This window comes from Diaphorina citri, unplaced genomic scaffold (assembly GCF_000475195.1).
Source record: "Diaphorina citri unplaced genomic scaffold, Diaci psyllid genome assembly version 1.1 scaffold1023, whole genome shotgun sequence".
Taxonomy (NCBI): Eukaryota; Metazoa; Arthropoda; class Insecta; order Hemiptera; family Psyllidae; genus Diaphorina; species Diaphorina citri.
Genome location: NW_007378453.1, coordinates 167,590 through 182,022, shown reverse-complemented (window position 1 = coordinate 182,022; position 14,433 = coordinate 167,590). Strand labels below are relative to the sequence as shown.

General features: G+C 38.4%; 2 protein-coding genes across 2 annotated transcripts; both read right to left on the bottom strand.

Annotated features, from left to right (window-relative positions):
• Positions 1–661: 661 nt before the first annotated feature.
• LOC113469304 (glutaconyl-CoA decarboxylase subunit gamma-like) lies at positions 662–2,590 on the bottom strand. The gene is made up of 2 exons (XM_026826879.1): positions 2,516–2,590; positions 662–1,079 (listed from the first exon to the last, which is right to left on the bottom strand). The coding sequence occupies exons 1-2, from the start codon at positions 2,588–2,590 to the stop codon at positions 789–791; spliced, it is 366 nt and encodes a 121-aa protein (XP_026682680.1). The 3' UTR covers positions 662–788.
• A 904-nt stretch (positions 2,591–3,494) lies between these two features.
• On the bottom strand, positions 3,495–10,461 carry LOC103513773 (pyruvate carboxylase, mitochondrial-like). Its single transcript, XM_026826878.1, has 6 exons — positions 9,494–10,461; positions 8,013–9,370; positions 7,074–7,843; positions 6,406–6,948; positions 4,344–4,497; positions 3,495–3,554 (listed from the first exon to the last, which is right to left on the bottom strand). The coding sequence occupies exons 1-6, from the start codon at positions 10,023–10,025 to the stop codon at positions 3,495–3,497; spliced, it is 3,417 nt and encodes a 1,138-aa protein (XP_026682679.1). The 5' UTR covers positions 10,026–10,461.
• Between the last annotated feature and the right edge of the window lie 3,972 nt (positions 10,462–14,433).

The following is a 14,433-nucleotide window of genomic DNA, read 5'->3' as shown; positions in this document are numbered from 1 at the left end:
TGCTGAGGAGAAAGAGATGCAGAGTGTGAAGAAGAATTTTATTTTTTATTTTAATAAATTAACGGGAAAAGCCCCATTTTTACAATCTCTTAAATCATGTGTGGAGGAAGAAGAAGAATAGGAAGTAGAAAAAAGGAGGAGGGAGGACAAAGATGGAAAGGAAGAAGAAGAGAAGGAGGAGGAGAAGAAGAAGAGGAAGAAGATAAAGGCGAATAAGAAGAATGAAAACTAAAGCCACATTAGGAATAGGTATAAATATCTTAACTCACAAGCTCAAGACTCTCAGGAGATTACAAACAAATAAATCAACAAAAAGTAGGTGGGGTATCGTTTTGGCCCGGGGTATCGTTTTGCTCCGTGTTCCCCTACCTACCTGTTACCACAACTCAAGAAACCCTTTTCCTACATGTAAGAAGATGAATATCTAGGTGTTGAAAATTTGTAAATCCCTTGGTAGGATGGGTGAAGTGTAGTTAGGTACATGGGTATAAGTTGTAACTTTACCTCACTAGCTACATAGTTACTCACTGCATGTTTCAAATTTTAAATGTTAAAAGTCTCAATTGAAGACATAGGTAGGTAGGTGCCTGCGTAGGTAAATTTCACAGTTGTGGGTACCTACGAAAGAACAAAACGTCTGTTTATGCTATATGAACGAAAATTTATTTTATTAACAAGAAACTCTGTGGCTGCCTATGCATAAATATTTTTTTTTAACAGAATGAACAGAATATCACGGTAGAATTTAGATAGTTGAATCCAAAGTGACGGCAGAATCTCTTGAAGATTCATTTGAGCTTGACCTCACCAACATCCAGCACAACCACCAGATCATTCTGGGCCACTTGTCCACCCACTTCTACGAAAATCTCTTTAACCACGCCATCAGCCGACGCATGGATCAGGGTTTCTGTCTTCATGACAGACATCACTATCAGCACGTCATTTTTCTTCACTTGCTGTCCGACTTTAACTTTCACTTCAATAATATTCCCCGGCATAGGAGCGCCTATTTCTCCCGCAGTGTCTGAATCCGCCTTGGAACGCAGCTTGAGTTTTTTCGCTTTATTCTTGTCTAACTATTTCATCAGAGGGGGGTGACTGTTGTGTATCCACCCAGTATTTACAATCACCAGTCCACTCTGTATTCTGGTTGCTAAGGCAACATTTCAATAGATAGTTTTTCTCTGCCTTCCTCTCTTCCCTGAGCTTTTTCATTGTCATTAATTTTTCCAATAAAACGTATTTGATCTTACATTATCCTTCACTTTACATATGAGTTCTTCTTTGTTCAATAAAATACACAATAACCGTACCTACTTCCGTCTCTCTCTCTCTCTCTCTCTCTCTCTCTCTCTCTCTCTCACACACACACACACTTTCTTTCCTCCGCTTTCTCTCTCTCTCTTTCTTTTTCTGATCAAGTTGTGAATAGGATTGGCCAATATGTAGTTATAGCTCGTAAGTATGTAAGAAATGACAATATGTCATTCCTCTCTCTCTCTCTCTCTCACACACACACACACCCTTCTTCCTTCGTCCCCATCTCTCTCTCTCTTTTGATTTGTGAATAGATTGTGCCAATAAATATTCCATATTGCAACAATGCAACATTGATAGATAAAAATATAGGTACCTAATACTCTTTATACAAAATAGAAAATACGGGAAAACAGTGATAAACCATCTAAAAAAATTCCCTGTCAAAAAGATAACAACACGCTCTTGAATATATCTATCTATCTATTTTTTTTTTTCTTTTTCCCTCGAGAGTGTATTAAGTTAGTGTTTGTTTCCTTGTTTTCTTCGAAATAACATATAGAATCAAACAAAAGAAAGTAATAAAACAGAAGACAATAATAAAACAAGAGACAGTAAAATATCTTCTGTCAACTCAACGATTGTAGGTAGTCATTTTAATAAAATATCTAGGTATCTTTTTTATAGAACAAGATATGTAGGTAATAAAAAATAACTAGAAAATACTAAAATGAAATAAAATCTCATTTTAACTTTAAAATTATCCATGAAAAAATTTATCTCAAATAACATTTAGGTATTTATTTGTTACATCTTTGAAATGAAACATTTAAAGAAGAAGAAGGAAAAGAAAGAAGTAAGAATAACTAAAAATTTCACGATTCTAAGCAATGTACAGACAAATCTACAATTTTATTTATATAGAAAAGAAAGAAAAGGAGGTAGGTAGAAAAAAGATCAATTTTCTGTGTGCAAACTATCAATAAAATTCTTCAATTTTGTAGATGTTTATCTATTCCTCCTCCTCTTCCCCCTCCTCTTTCTTCTTTCTCTTCTCCTCCTTTTTATTCTTCTTCTACTTTTCTACTTCTCCTTCTTCTTTTTCTTCTTTTCCTTCTCCTCCTTCTTATTCTCTTCCTCTTTCTTCTTCTTATTCTCCTTCTCGTCTTCTTATTTTAGAATGAAATTGTATCTCTTGTTGTAGCAGTGGCGTATCTAACACCAAGGGGGTCTGATGGTCTCCAGCCAAGTTTACCCAGCTTGTTTTGAACCAAATATTAGTATATGCAATCAACCATCGTGAGGACTTGGGCTTGCTATTTAAAGCCATTCATCCTTAAAAAAAAAAAACTGCTAGCTAGGCTGCTTAGGGTTAGCCTTCTCCTTCTCGTCTTCCTCCTCTTTCTTCCCCTCCTCCCTCTCTCTGACATGTGAGCGAGAGTAAAATAGGACAAGCGTGAAATTATTTAATTGAATAATTTTTTAGTTCGGGCTGATGCGATTTCACACCAGTATGAAAATAAAAATCATTCGACGGATCGACGGCCATTCAATAATAAAAGTAATAATAAAAATAAAAGTAATGAAACGGATGTTATACACGAGTCATTAATTTTAATATCGAAATAAAAGCAAAAGGGTTGCAAATGGTCGGCTGAAGTGAAGCATTTAGAGAGATATAGGCGTGAAATGATTGAGGGGTTTTATGAAAGAGGGCCTAAACTAAAAAACTCGAGTTTTGAGTAAAACTTCTTTAAAGGATCGAATGGATAAGAACACTATTCGCTCACTCCCGCTTTATTTCGGGAGAGAGTCTCCTCGGATACGAAGATGAAGTGTCCCAGTGGGGATGAAGAGCCGTGTCATAAGAGCGGTCCCCGTTAGATCAAATAAGAGAAGAGGTGTTTTAGTTTGAAAAAAAAAAACTACATTATTTGTCAATTTTGGGATCATTAACTTTTTAATTTCCATCCAGATTTTTAGAAGTGTGGAAGTATTTTTACAAAAAAAAATCTTCTTCTTCTTCCTCCTCCTCCTCCACCTCTTATTCTACATTCTTCTCTCTGTTGTTATTATGATTTACCTTGAATGTTTCCTCTTTGAACTTTGCTAAAAACTCGGAGTAATAAATTTTTGAACGATCTCAAAATAACAGGTTCAACACATTTCACAAAAACCTACCACAAACAAAAGAGTTAAAAACATAATAAAATACCCAAATTTAGAGCAGGTACTTATACTTCTCGGATACTCGAACATCTACGCCACCCGACGTAGAGAACATCTACGGCTGCCTGGAAGAGACTGACGGGAAACGCCCAACCTATTTAAACAGGAAAAGGCTGGGAAGAAGAATTAATTAAATTAATTTCCCCCCTTTATTTTAGGAAGAAGAAGAATCAATTAAATTATACCGTTTTCTCCCCCTCTCTCCTCAGGAGGCCACATCTCCGTCATGTGGCCGCAAAGGCCGCACGGCCGACCCCTCTACCCGGCACAACGTAGAGAACATCTACGCTACCTACGACCGTAAAGTCGGCCCGAACCGGCCTACACCGGCCCCACGATCATTTTCTATACAACCGGCCGACGATGGTCTGAAAAAGCCAGCAGTTCCGGAGAGGCCTCCGGTGCTGGCCCGGCCTTTGAGTTCCTCGTTTCGTATCGTCCGGCCTGGGTCTATGGCCCTTGATGAGAATAAGGTGAGTTTGATAGAATATAACTCATTTATAGTGCTAGGGTGAGACATGAGACTGAAAAGTCCCTTTACCCCCGCAGTCTAAATAAGGTCTTATGTATTTGATAGATAATACAGTTTTATAACATAAATAAATAACCCTATTAAAAAAAAAAAAAAAATTGATAAAGGTAACTAACTGTAACAAAGGAGGTCTTATGGTCCTGAAATCGAAGAGAGAAGGAAGAAGGATAGGCTAGGAAAAAGCTAGTTGTTCCGAAAGTGAGTTTAAAGATTTTCTTAGATTTTGTATTCAGTTTGTCTCTTTTTGTTCGAAAAAAAAACTCTCGAAGGGTTTCCCATCAATGCCATCATATGTTATAATGGGAATAGATAGGATCATTACAGACCGAAGCTGTCCGTTGTATAGAAAGAATACAGTACGTTCTCCATGATCATTCAAATGCTCGGAGATGCTCAGAGTTGTCACATACGCAGTGTCTCCTGTTTTGAATTCGCAGGAGAATTCCTCCCCAATGTTGGGACCGTTCAAGAAAATCCTTTCTGCATTAGACACACCTGACTACACTCTATTCAAATATATTTCAATTCTTCCTTTGTATTCTTATTCCATGTTCCTATTTATAGGTACTTACTGTCTGCCTTCATTTTCCATTCTACCTAATTTTCTACGAAAATCTTCTTCTTCTTCCACCTCCTCCTCCTCCAAACTCATCCTCCTCTCTCTCTCTCTCTCTCTCCTTCTCTATGTTTCTCTTCCCCTTCCTTTCTGCTTTATTTGGCTCTATTTTTTTTTCTCTGTCTCTCTCTCTCTCTCTCTCCTAGTAGACATCATGTACCTATTATTATGCTTAGATGCTTAGATTTTAGATACCTACCTACAGAATTTTGTAGGGGACACTTTTATACCTACGTATTGTTTATATTGTTAATCATAATAATAATAATAATAATAATAATAATAATAATAATAATAATAATAATAATAATAATAATAATTTCTCGTGAGCTCTTCATAAAACTTATCTACGTATAAAATGTGATGGATATCGTATTTATCGAAATACGAAAAATGCAAATAGTTATTTAGTTTTTGTCTCATTTTAGGAAGGGTTCCCCCCAATTTTCTTCACATCAACACTTCTTCCGTCTCTCTGTCTTTCTCTCTCACTCTCTATTTTTCTTTTCTTTCTCTTTCTAGGTATTGGTGAATAGAGGTACCTACTCATATATGTGGTGTGACATTTTGCCATTTCTCTCTCTCTCTCTCACCCTCCTTTGTACCCCTCTCTCTCACTCACTTTTGATTTGTAAATAGATTGTGCCAATAAAGATTCCATATTGCAACAATGCAACACTGATAGATAGATATAGGTACCTAATACTCATAATATAGAAAATACGGGAAAACAGTGATAAACCTTCTAAAAAATCCCCTGTCAAAAAGATAACAAAACGCTCTTGAGTATATCGATCTATTTTTTTATCAATAGGTGTAAACCTATAGTACATATATGGTACATGGAATAGAAAAATTGACACAATATATGTATCTATTGATAAAAATAACGGAGAGGGAGATAAAGAGAGAGAGAGAAAGAAGAAATGGCAATAAAAATTTATAATGCATTCAACGGTGGGTAACTAGGTAGGTAGGTAGGTATAGGACAGGTGTAGAGATTTCAACTTTTCACTCTTAGGGTGTGTTCAAACATAGTCGACCGACTGTCGATCGACGAGCTGAATCTACGTTGTCGAGGCAGTGTGGACGGTTCAGTCGACATCGATCGACGACTGGTCGACTATGTGTGGACATACCTGAGAGAAGCAATCAATGAAATTTATTGACAGACTACCCGTCAATAAATCGGTTTGGCAAAACGACATACCATATACTTTTCAGACAGAATTGTTATAAATGAAATTGATATCGGTATTTCACACTCTGCTATCATTTATCTTCAAGTTTTGGTACTCGGGGACCGAAGAAGCAAAGCACTATTTTAACAATAATAATAAAAGGAGACAAGACTTTCCCCTGTCTGTGTTTACCACTCTTTAATCTTAAAAACGCGAAGACATCACTCGGGGATGTTTTAAGTATTTGTTGTAGGTTGTAGGTATTTGTTGTATGTAGTCCGTTGTATAGAAAGAATACAGTACGTTCTCCATGATCATTCAAATGCTCGGAGATGCTCAGAGTTGTCACATAGGCAGTGTCTCCTGTTTTGAATTCGCAGGAGAATTCCTCCCCAATGTTGGGACCGTTCAAGAAAATCCTCGTAGGTAATTTGTCGACAGGTCCAAATTCGTCTCTGAATTTCATGAACTTTTTGGTAGCTTTCGGAAAGATGAGTTCATTCATCTTGACCGGCTCATTCTCCCTGCAGTCACACGCCATTATCGGGTCAAATTCAGCCTTTCTTTCCAGGGCGTGAAAGAAAATCCTCGTAGGTAATTTGTCGACAGGTCCAAATTCGTCTCTGAATTTCATGAACTTTTTGGTAGCTTTCGGAAAGATGAGTTTATTCATCTTGAACGGCTCATCCTCCCTGTAGTCACACGCCATTATCGGGTCAAATTCAGCCTTTCTTTCCAGGGCGTGGTCTTTCAACGAGTCAAGTACTTTTTCCTGTAGCTTTTTGGGAAATCCTTGATACGGTTCCCCTATGGAACCTTGGAAAAATTCCGTAACCGACTTGGGGAATATTATCTTGTCCGCATTTTCCATTACATCCCTGTAGGAGAGCTTTTCTTGGGTCATGAAGATGGCAAGATCTGCGACTACTTTAGAAGACGGTGTGCACTTGATGATGTCGCCCAGCAAAAAATTCGCGGTTCTGTAAGCTCTCTTAACATCTTCAAAATCTAATCCGAAAGACATCGTTCGGAATTTCAGGTTTGTGTACTGACCCCCGGGAATTTCATAGAGGTATGCCTCTGAGCTCGCGGCCTTTAAATCTGTGCATTCAAAGGGAGCATACAACTCTCTAACTTTGCGCCAGTAGGAGCTGTAATCACACACATCGTGAAGGTCTATGCCACATCTCTTATCCGTATTTTGAAGGCAACTCAAAATAGTACCCATAGCAGGTTGTGAGCTGGAGCATACAACTCTCTAACTTTGCGCCAGTAGGAGCTGTAATCACACACATCGTGAAGGTCTATGCCACATCTCTTATCCGTATTTTCAAGGCAACTCACAATAGTACCCATAGCAGGTTGTGAGCATATTCCCGACATTGAATCTGCAGCCACATCCACTATATCTGCACCAGCTTTCACACAGGCTAGTGTGGTAGCAACACCAGTTCCTGCCATGTCGTGCGTATGTACGTGTATTAATATATTCGGATACTTCTCTCTGAAAGAACCAATCAGTAGCTTGGCAGCCGTCGGTTTAAGGAGTCCAGCCATGTCTTTCAGACATAACACTTGGGCGCCAGATTCTACCAGTTGTTTCGCAAGATCCTCATAGTAATTCAGGGAATATTTTTTTTTGTTCGGGTTTGTCAGATCTCCTGCGTAACATATCGTTGCCTCCACGATAGTACTTCCTCCGGTCACCTGCTGCACAGCGTCCATGCCTTTTACTAGATTAGGTACAGAGTTGAGTGGATCAAACACACGGAATATGTCAATCCCGGCCTGCGATGCCAAGCGACAAAACGCCCCGACTTCTGCTGGACTATAATTTGAATAGCCCACTAAGCTATTTCCTCGCAATATCATTTGGAAAGGAATATTTGGTATTAACTCTCTCAACTCAGCAAGTCGCTCCCAAGGACATTCTTTTAAGAACTTTAAACAAGTATGAGACACGGCCCCGCCCCACATTTCCAGGGAATACAAATTGTTAAATCGGTTAGCAACAAACGGACTGACCTTTTTCAGATCGTAGGTTCTCACCCGTGTTGCTAAGAGCGACTGATGGGCATCTCGGAATGTCGTGTCCGTAAGAAGAATGTGTTTGAGCTTTCGCACGCTGTTCACAAACTCACCAGCCCCCATCACTTGCAGGAGTTTCCGATATCCATTTGCTTGCTGGACTGACCTTTTTCAGATCGTAGGTTCTCACCCGTGTTGCTAAGAGCGACTGATGGGCATCTCGGAATGTCGTGTCCGTAAGAAGAACGTGTTTGAGCTTTCGCACGGTGGTCACAAACTCACCAGCCCCCATCACTTGCAGGAGTTTCCGATATCCATTTGCTTGCGGTTTCTTAATCAAATATTTCTCATCAGTATCAGTTCTTATTTTCGACCGCTCATTCATGTCCGATACAAAGTCAGCACATGAAGTTTCGAATTTTGAAACGGTTCTATCAATGACTGGATCAACATTGACAGGTTTTACATTCACATAGAGTGGAGTCATTGGTCCATTGACTAATGTTTCTCCTATAAAGCGCAGAATTTTCATATCCCTACAGGTCTGATAGGAGTTCCTTTCTAAAAGTTGAGGATTATCATCAATAAAATTTGTCTCCAATGCTTCACCGGATAGAAACTTTTTATCGTCAAAAACATTGAGGAGAAAGGGCAAATTTGTTGTCACACCACTCACTTGTGTTTCTTCAAGAGCTCGTCTCATTTTCTCACAACTAGATTTGTAAGTCGCAGTATGTACGATTATTTTCGCCAATAGGGAGTCATAATCGGGAGATATTTGCAATCCTGGATAAGGACATGAACTGTCCACACGAATACCTATGCTTGCCGGATCAGTAAACACGTCCAATCTGCCAGTACTGGGTTGGAAGTTTCTCTTGGGATCTTCAGTTCTCAAGTGACATTGTATGGCACAGCCTTGTGGAGTAATCTTTTCTTGACAGAGACCCAACTCTGTAAGTGATTTTCCTTGTGCAATCTTTATTTGGGATTGTACCACATCGATTCCAGTTATCTCTTCTGATAAAGTATGTTCTACTTGGAGGCGTGGATTGACCTCAATAAAATAAAAGTTGTCATCCTTGTCTAAGAGAAATTCCACAGTTCCGGCATTGGAGTATCCAAGTGACTTTGCCAACCTGACGGAGGTCTCTGTTATCGCGTCGCGGACACTTACACTCATGTCTTGTGCAGGTGCGATTTGGATGACTTTCTGATATCTTCTCTGCATAGAACAGTCTCGTTCATAGAGATGAACAACATCTCCGTATTTGTCTCCCAGGATCTGCACTTCAATATGTCTCGGACGGTCGATATATTTCTCAACTAACATATCATCCTTTCCAAATGAAGCCAAAGCTTCGGACTGAGCTCTCTTGAAGTTTTCTTCAATAGCGTCCTTGTTGGCGACCATTCGCATACCACGGCCTCCTCCACCAAACGCTGCCTTCAGTATGACTGGAAATTCAACTTCATCGCAAAACTCTTTCACCTTATCTACATCAGTCACTGGCTCTGTAGTACCTGTAATGATAATAATGTTTAACTAAAAAAATATTTTAAATCCAGAAACACATTGAAAGGCAGAACAATAATTTCACCCGCCATTAATAATATAGGTAGGTTTTTTTTTTACATAACATTTACCTGGAATAATGGGAACATCCGCTTTTAACGCAGCATCTCTCGCCAGAACCTTGTCACCCAATGTTTTCAGCACATTCGGTGCAGGACCAATAAACTCTAACCCAGCCCCAATCACAGCCTTTGCAAAATCTTCACGCTCCGACAAAAAGCCATAACCAGGATGAATCGCGTCCACATTGTTATTCTTGGCGATACAAATGATTTCCGGGATGTTTAAATAAGCTGCGACAGGAGGCATTCCTTTCCCGACGAGGAACGCTTGATCCACCTTGGTCCTGTGCGCGGAGAATTTATCTTGTTCCGAGTAAATGCCGACACTCTTGATGCCCATTTCATTGCAGGCGCGAGCCACGCGGATGGCCACTTCACTTCGGTTGGCGATGAGAATTTTTTCCATTGTCTTGGGCGGGGGAGGGGGTTTGCAGCCGCAGCGCCGCACTGGGAATCGTTGTTGTTGAACCAGCAGATTCGGACGTATCCAACGGGTTAGAGATTTCATAGCATGACGAGTCGCACCCAGGAATCCCAACATTGTAGTCACTTTTGAATACAAGCGTCAATCGGTGGATAAGAATTTGAAAAGGGCAAAGCCTGTTCAATAGTTAATCGAAGAATTTGTCAGAATTTGAAGAGAGGATAAGATCACCTATGCACGTATGCAATAGAATAGATTTTGTCAATTTGAAGAGAGGATAAGATCACCTATGCACGTTTGCAATAGAATAGATTTTGTCAATTTGAAGAGAGGATAAGATCACCTATGCACGTATGCAATAGAATAGATTTTGTCAGAATTTGAAGAGAGGATAAGATCACCTATGCACGTATGCAATAGAATAGATTTTGTCAGAATTTGAAGAGAGGATAAGATCACCTATGCACGTATGCAATAGAATAGATTTTGTCAGAATTTGACGAGAGAATAGATAACCTGTGCACGTATGCAGTACAGAAATTCACAATTTTATTGTAATTGACTGGGTAACTAGATTAAAAAAAGTGGTTTAGGTAACTATATTTTTAGCCGTAATTTAATTTTACGGATTAATGATTTTCCTAAATTAGCCAGATATATGTACTGTATAACCTCGATTATTTCAACTAATTGGGACCGGGGGTAATAAATTGAAATGATCACTTTCTATGATCATTTCCTCTGATATAGGATAAGATATCCTTTGAAAGATATAGATAACCTGTGCACGTATGCAGTACAGAAATTCACAATTTTATTGTAATTGACTGGGTAACTAGATTAAAAAAAAGTGGTTTAGGTATATTTTTAGCCGTAATTTAATTTACGGATTAATGATTGTCCTAAATTAGCCAGATATATTTATGTACTGTAGAACCTCGATTATTTCAACTAATTGAGACCGGGGGTAATTGAAATGATCACTTTCTATGATCATTTCCTCTGATAAGATAAGATAGGTATCCTTTGAAAGATATAAAAAAACAATGGATTTTGGAGTTGAAATAACAGTGATTTGAAATAATGGAAGTTGAAATAATCGAGGTTCTACTATACATAATTTTCTATTTTCTCTTTGCTAATTGCCACACAGAGGTTTCGCAACGAAAAACTTTAGAATTATTTTTAATGAACGCCTGATTATAATTTCAATTATGCAACGCGGTAATCAGAAAGCATGTCCTTTTATTTCTCTTTGCTTAATTATTTTAGTTTGCGTTTTCTCTTTGCTTTCCTGGGAGAAACTGCATTATAACGACTTTATAACTGGATTTTCGCTTAATGAGGCAAAAAGGATATGGATGGTGCCCCTGAAACAAAAGTCGTGGGCACCCTTTGAAACGCAAACAGAAATACACTTTGAAATGGGGACTTCAGACAGTCGAAAAAGAAAAAGGGAATAAGAGTAGAAGGAAAGTTAAATAAGAGTAAATGAAGAAGAAGAGTAGGGAGGAGAAGTAGTAGAAGAAGAAATATTATGCAACGCGGTAATCAGAAAGCATGTCCTTTTATTTCTCTTTGCTTAATTATTTTAGTTTGCGTTTTCTCTTTGCTTTCCTGGGTCCGTGGGAGAAACTGCATTATAACGACTTTATAACTGGATTTTCGCTTAATGAGGCAAAAAAGATATGGATGGTGCCCCTGAAACAAAAGTCGTGGGCATCCTTTGAAACGCAAACAGAAATACACTTTAAAATGGGGACTTCAGACAGTCGAAAAAGAAAAAGGGAATAAGAGAAGAAGGAAAGTTAAATAAGAGTAAAGGAAGAAGAAGAATAGGGAGAAGAAGGAGTAGAAGAAGAAGAAGAAGAAGTAGGAGAAGAAGTAGTAGAAGAAGAAATAGGAGAAGAAAAAGAAGGATGAGAAAGAGAATATAGAAAGAAGGATAAGGAAAAAAGACCCTTTCGGTCTCTTTCGCTTTCTCTTTCTGTCCTTTTCTCTCTCTCTCTCCCTTTTATCACCGTACCTATATTGTCACATTTTTTTTAGCATTTGAAGACTAGAAAGTGAAGACAACTTTCAAAAACGATGACTTTTGTGGGGCGAATATATCAGAAAAAAATCTCGTTTTCTTTCTGATAGGAGAAAGTTGGATGCGATCATCTTGTATGCAATTGGAATAGTTTTGTCATTTCACTATATCAAACCCCCGAGGCAAAATGTGCAAGAAGAAGAAGAAACAGGAGAAGAAGAAGTAGAAGAAGAAATAGGAGAAGAAGAAGTAGAAGAAGGAATAGGAGAAGAAGTAGAAGTAGTAGAAGAAGGAATAGGAGAAGAAGTAGTAGAAGAAGAAACAGGAGAAGAAGAAGTAGAAGAAGAAATAGGAGAAGAAGTAGTAGAAGAAGGAATAGGAGAATTGAATTGAAGAGAGAAGGAAGACAGGATAGGAGAAAGCCAGCCGTTCCGAGAACGAACATTATCCCATCAGGATAAAATCCGCCCCCGGCTGGGAATCGAACCCGCGGCCTAGCACTTACAAGGCAGACGCGCTACCAACCAAGCTAACTAGGCTGGCTATACCGAGATTAATAAAATAAAAGAGCGTGGTGTACATAGTCGTATATTGGTACAGTGGTACATGGTGGTCTTTCTTTGTTACCTAATTCTTTTTTTCTGGACACTAGAGGATATTAAATTTTGCGGAGGTGGTTATGTGGTTATTCCAGAGAGTGGAAAATAACACAAGTGCCATAACCTAACTGTTGTGACAGGAAAACAAAAGTCGTGGGCACCCTTTGAAACGCAAACAGAAATACACTTTGAAATGGGGACTTCAGACAGTCGAAAAAGAAAAAGGGAATAAAAGTAGAAGGAAAGTTAAATAAGAGTAAAGGAAGAAGAAGAATAGGGAGAAGAAGGAGTAGAAGAAGAAGTAGGAGGAAAAGGAATAGAAGAAAAAGAAGGATGAGAAAGAGAATAGGAAGAAGAATAAGGAAAAAAAAAAGAAGAAAGAGGAGGAGAAGGAGAAGAAGTTGGTAGAAGGAGAAAGTGGAGGGGCAGCAGAAAAGACAATTTTAAAAAATAAGAAGAAGAAACGGATAGAAAGAAAAGTAAAAGGGAAAAAAAGAGAGTGGAAGAAGGTAGAGGCAGAAGGAGAGAAGAGGTGGTACAAGGAAAGGTATTCATTGTAGAAGGAAAGAGCAAGGGGATAGGTGTGAGGGGTAAGAAAAGAAAGGTGAGAAGGAGGAGGAGGAGGAGGAGGAGAAGAAGAAGAAGAAGAAGACGTAAAAGAAGAAAAGATGAGGGGATAGAAGGAGAAGAAATTTTAATAAAATTTGAATCGAATGGAGAGAAAAAAGTAGAGGAAACATCAAGAAAGGAAAACAGAAATAAAAAAGTTGAAAATGAAGAAGAGATACATGACATGAAATAAATAAATATGAATGAAAGAAAAGTAAAAAACAGAAATAGACAGACAGAGAGAGAGAGAGAGAGAGAGAGAGGGAGAGAAAAATTCTACTCCCTTCTTTTGCAGTAATTTCACTTTTGATTAAAATGTAAAAAGAAAAATAATATTATTTATTTGCTACGTTTTTTATATATATATATTTTTTTTGCATTGAAAATGCAAACAAAGTAAGCACGCCTTAAGGCTAAAAAGAGAGGCAATCTGATAAACTGAGTTTAATTAAGCTCAATTATTATTATTTATTTGCTGCGTTCTTTTTGCATTGAAAATGAAAACAAAGTAAACACGCCCTAAGGCTGAAAAAAGAGGCAATCTGATGTGATTAAAGGCTGGACTCACTTTGTGGCTCCAGCCTTTAATCACATCAGGTTGCTTCTCTTTTCAGCCTTAGGGCGTGTTTACTTTGTTTGCATTTTCAATGCAAAAAAAAAACGCAGCAAATAAATAATAATAATTGAGTTTAAACTCAGTTTAAGTTTAACTCTCGGATTAAGCAATCTGATTGGTTGATTTTCAATTTTTTTAAGAGGTTTGATAGAGGGAAATGTAACTGCTATGGTCTTATCGTCCGAAATTGAAGAGAGAAGGAAGACAGGATAGGAGAAAGCCAGCCGTTCCAAGAACGAACATTATCCCATCGGGATAAAATCCGCCCCGGGCGGGAATCGAACCCGCGGCCTAGCGCTTACAAGGCAGACGCGCTACCAACCAAGCTAACTAGGCTGGCCAAACCGAGATTAATAAAATAAAAGAGAGTGGTGTACAGTATAATCGTATAATGGTACATGGTGGTCTTTGTTTGTTACCTATTTCTTTTTTCTGGACACTAGAGGATATTAAATTTTGGGGAGGTGGTTATGTGGTTATTCCAGAGAGTGGAAACTAACACAAATGTCATAACCTAACTGTTGTGACAGGAGGACAGGAAAAAATAAAAGATGTTATTTTTGTCAGACAGAAAGCTTCACATTTTTCTCTCTCTCTCTCTTTCTTTCTCTCTCCCTTATGTTTTACCTACCTCTCTCTTTTTCTGCTCTTCTCATTCTCTCTTCCTCC

What these genes read in the sequence shown, in the direction of transcription:
- LOC113469304 (XM_026826879.1), bottom strand. Translation starts at nt 2,590, where the DNA reads ATGGCTTTAAATAGCAAGCCCAAGTCCTCACGATGGTTGATTGCATAT. An exon ending in TTTGGTTCAAAACAAGCTGG is followed by an intron (nt 1,080 to 2,515) that starts GTAAACTTGGCT and finishes CTGATGAAATAG; the next exon opens with TTAGACAAGAATAAAGCGAA.
- LOC103513773 (XM_026826878.1), bottom strand. Translation starts at nt 10,025, where the DNA reads ATGTTGGGATTCCTGGGTGCGACTCGTCATGCTATGAAATCTCTAACC. An exon ending in TACTGGCGCAAAGTTAGAGA is followed by an intron (nt 6,949 to 7,073) that starts GTTGTATGCTCC and finishes GCGCAAAGTTAG; the next exon opens with AGAGTTGTATGCTCCCTTTG. An exon ending in GTCGACAAATTACCTACGAG is followed by an intron (nt 4,498 to 6,405) that starts GATTTTCTTTCA and finishes TAATGCAGAAAG; the next exon opens with GATTTTCTTGAACGGTCCCA.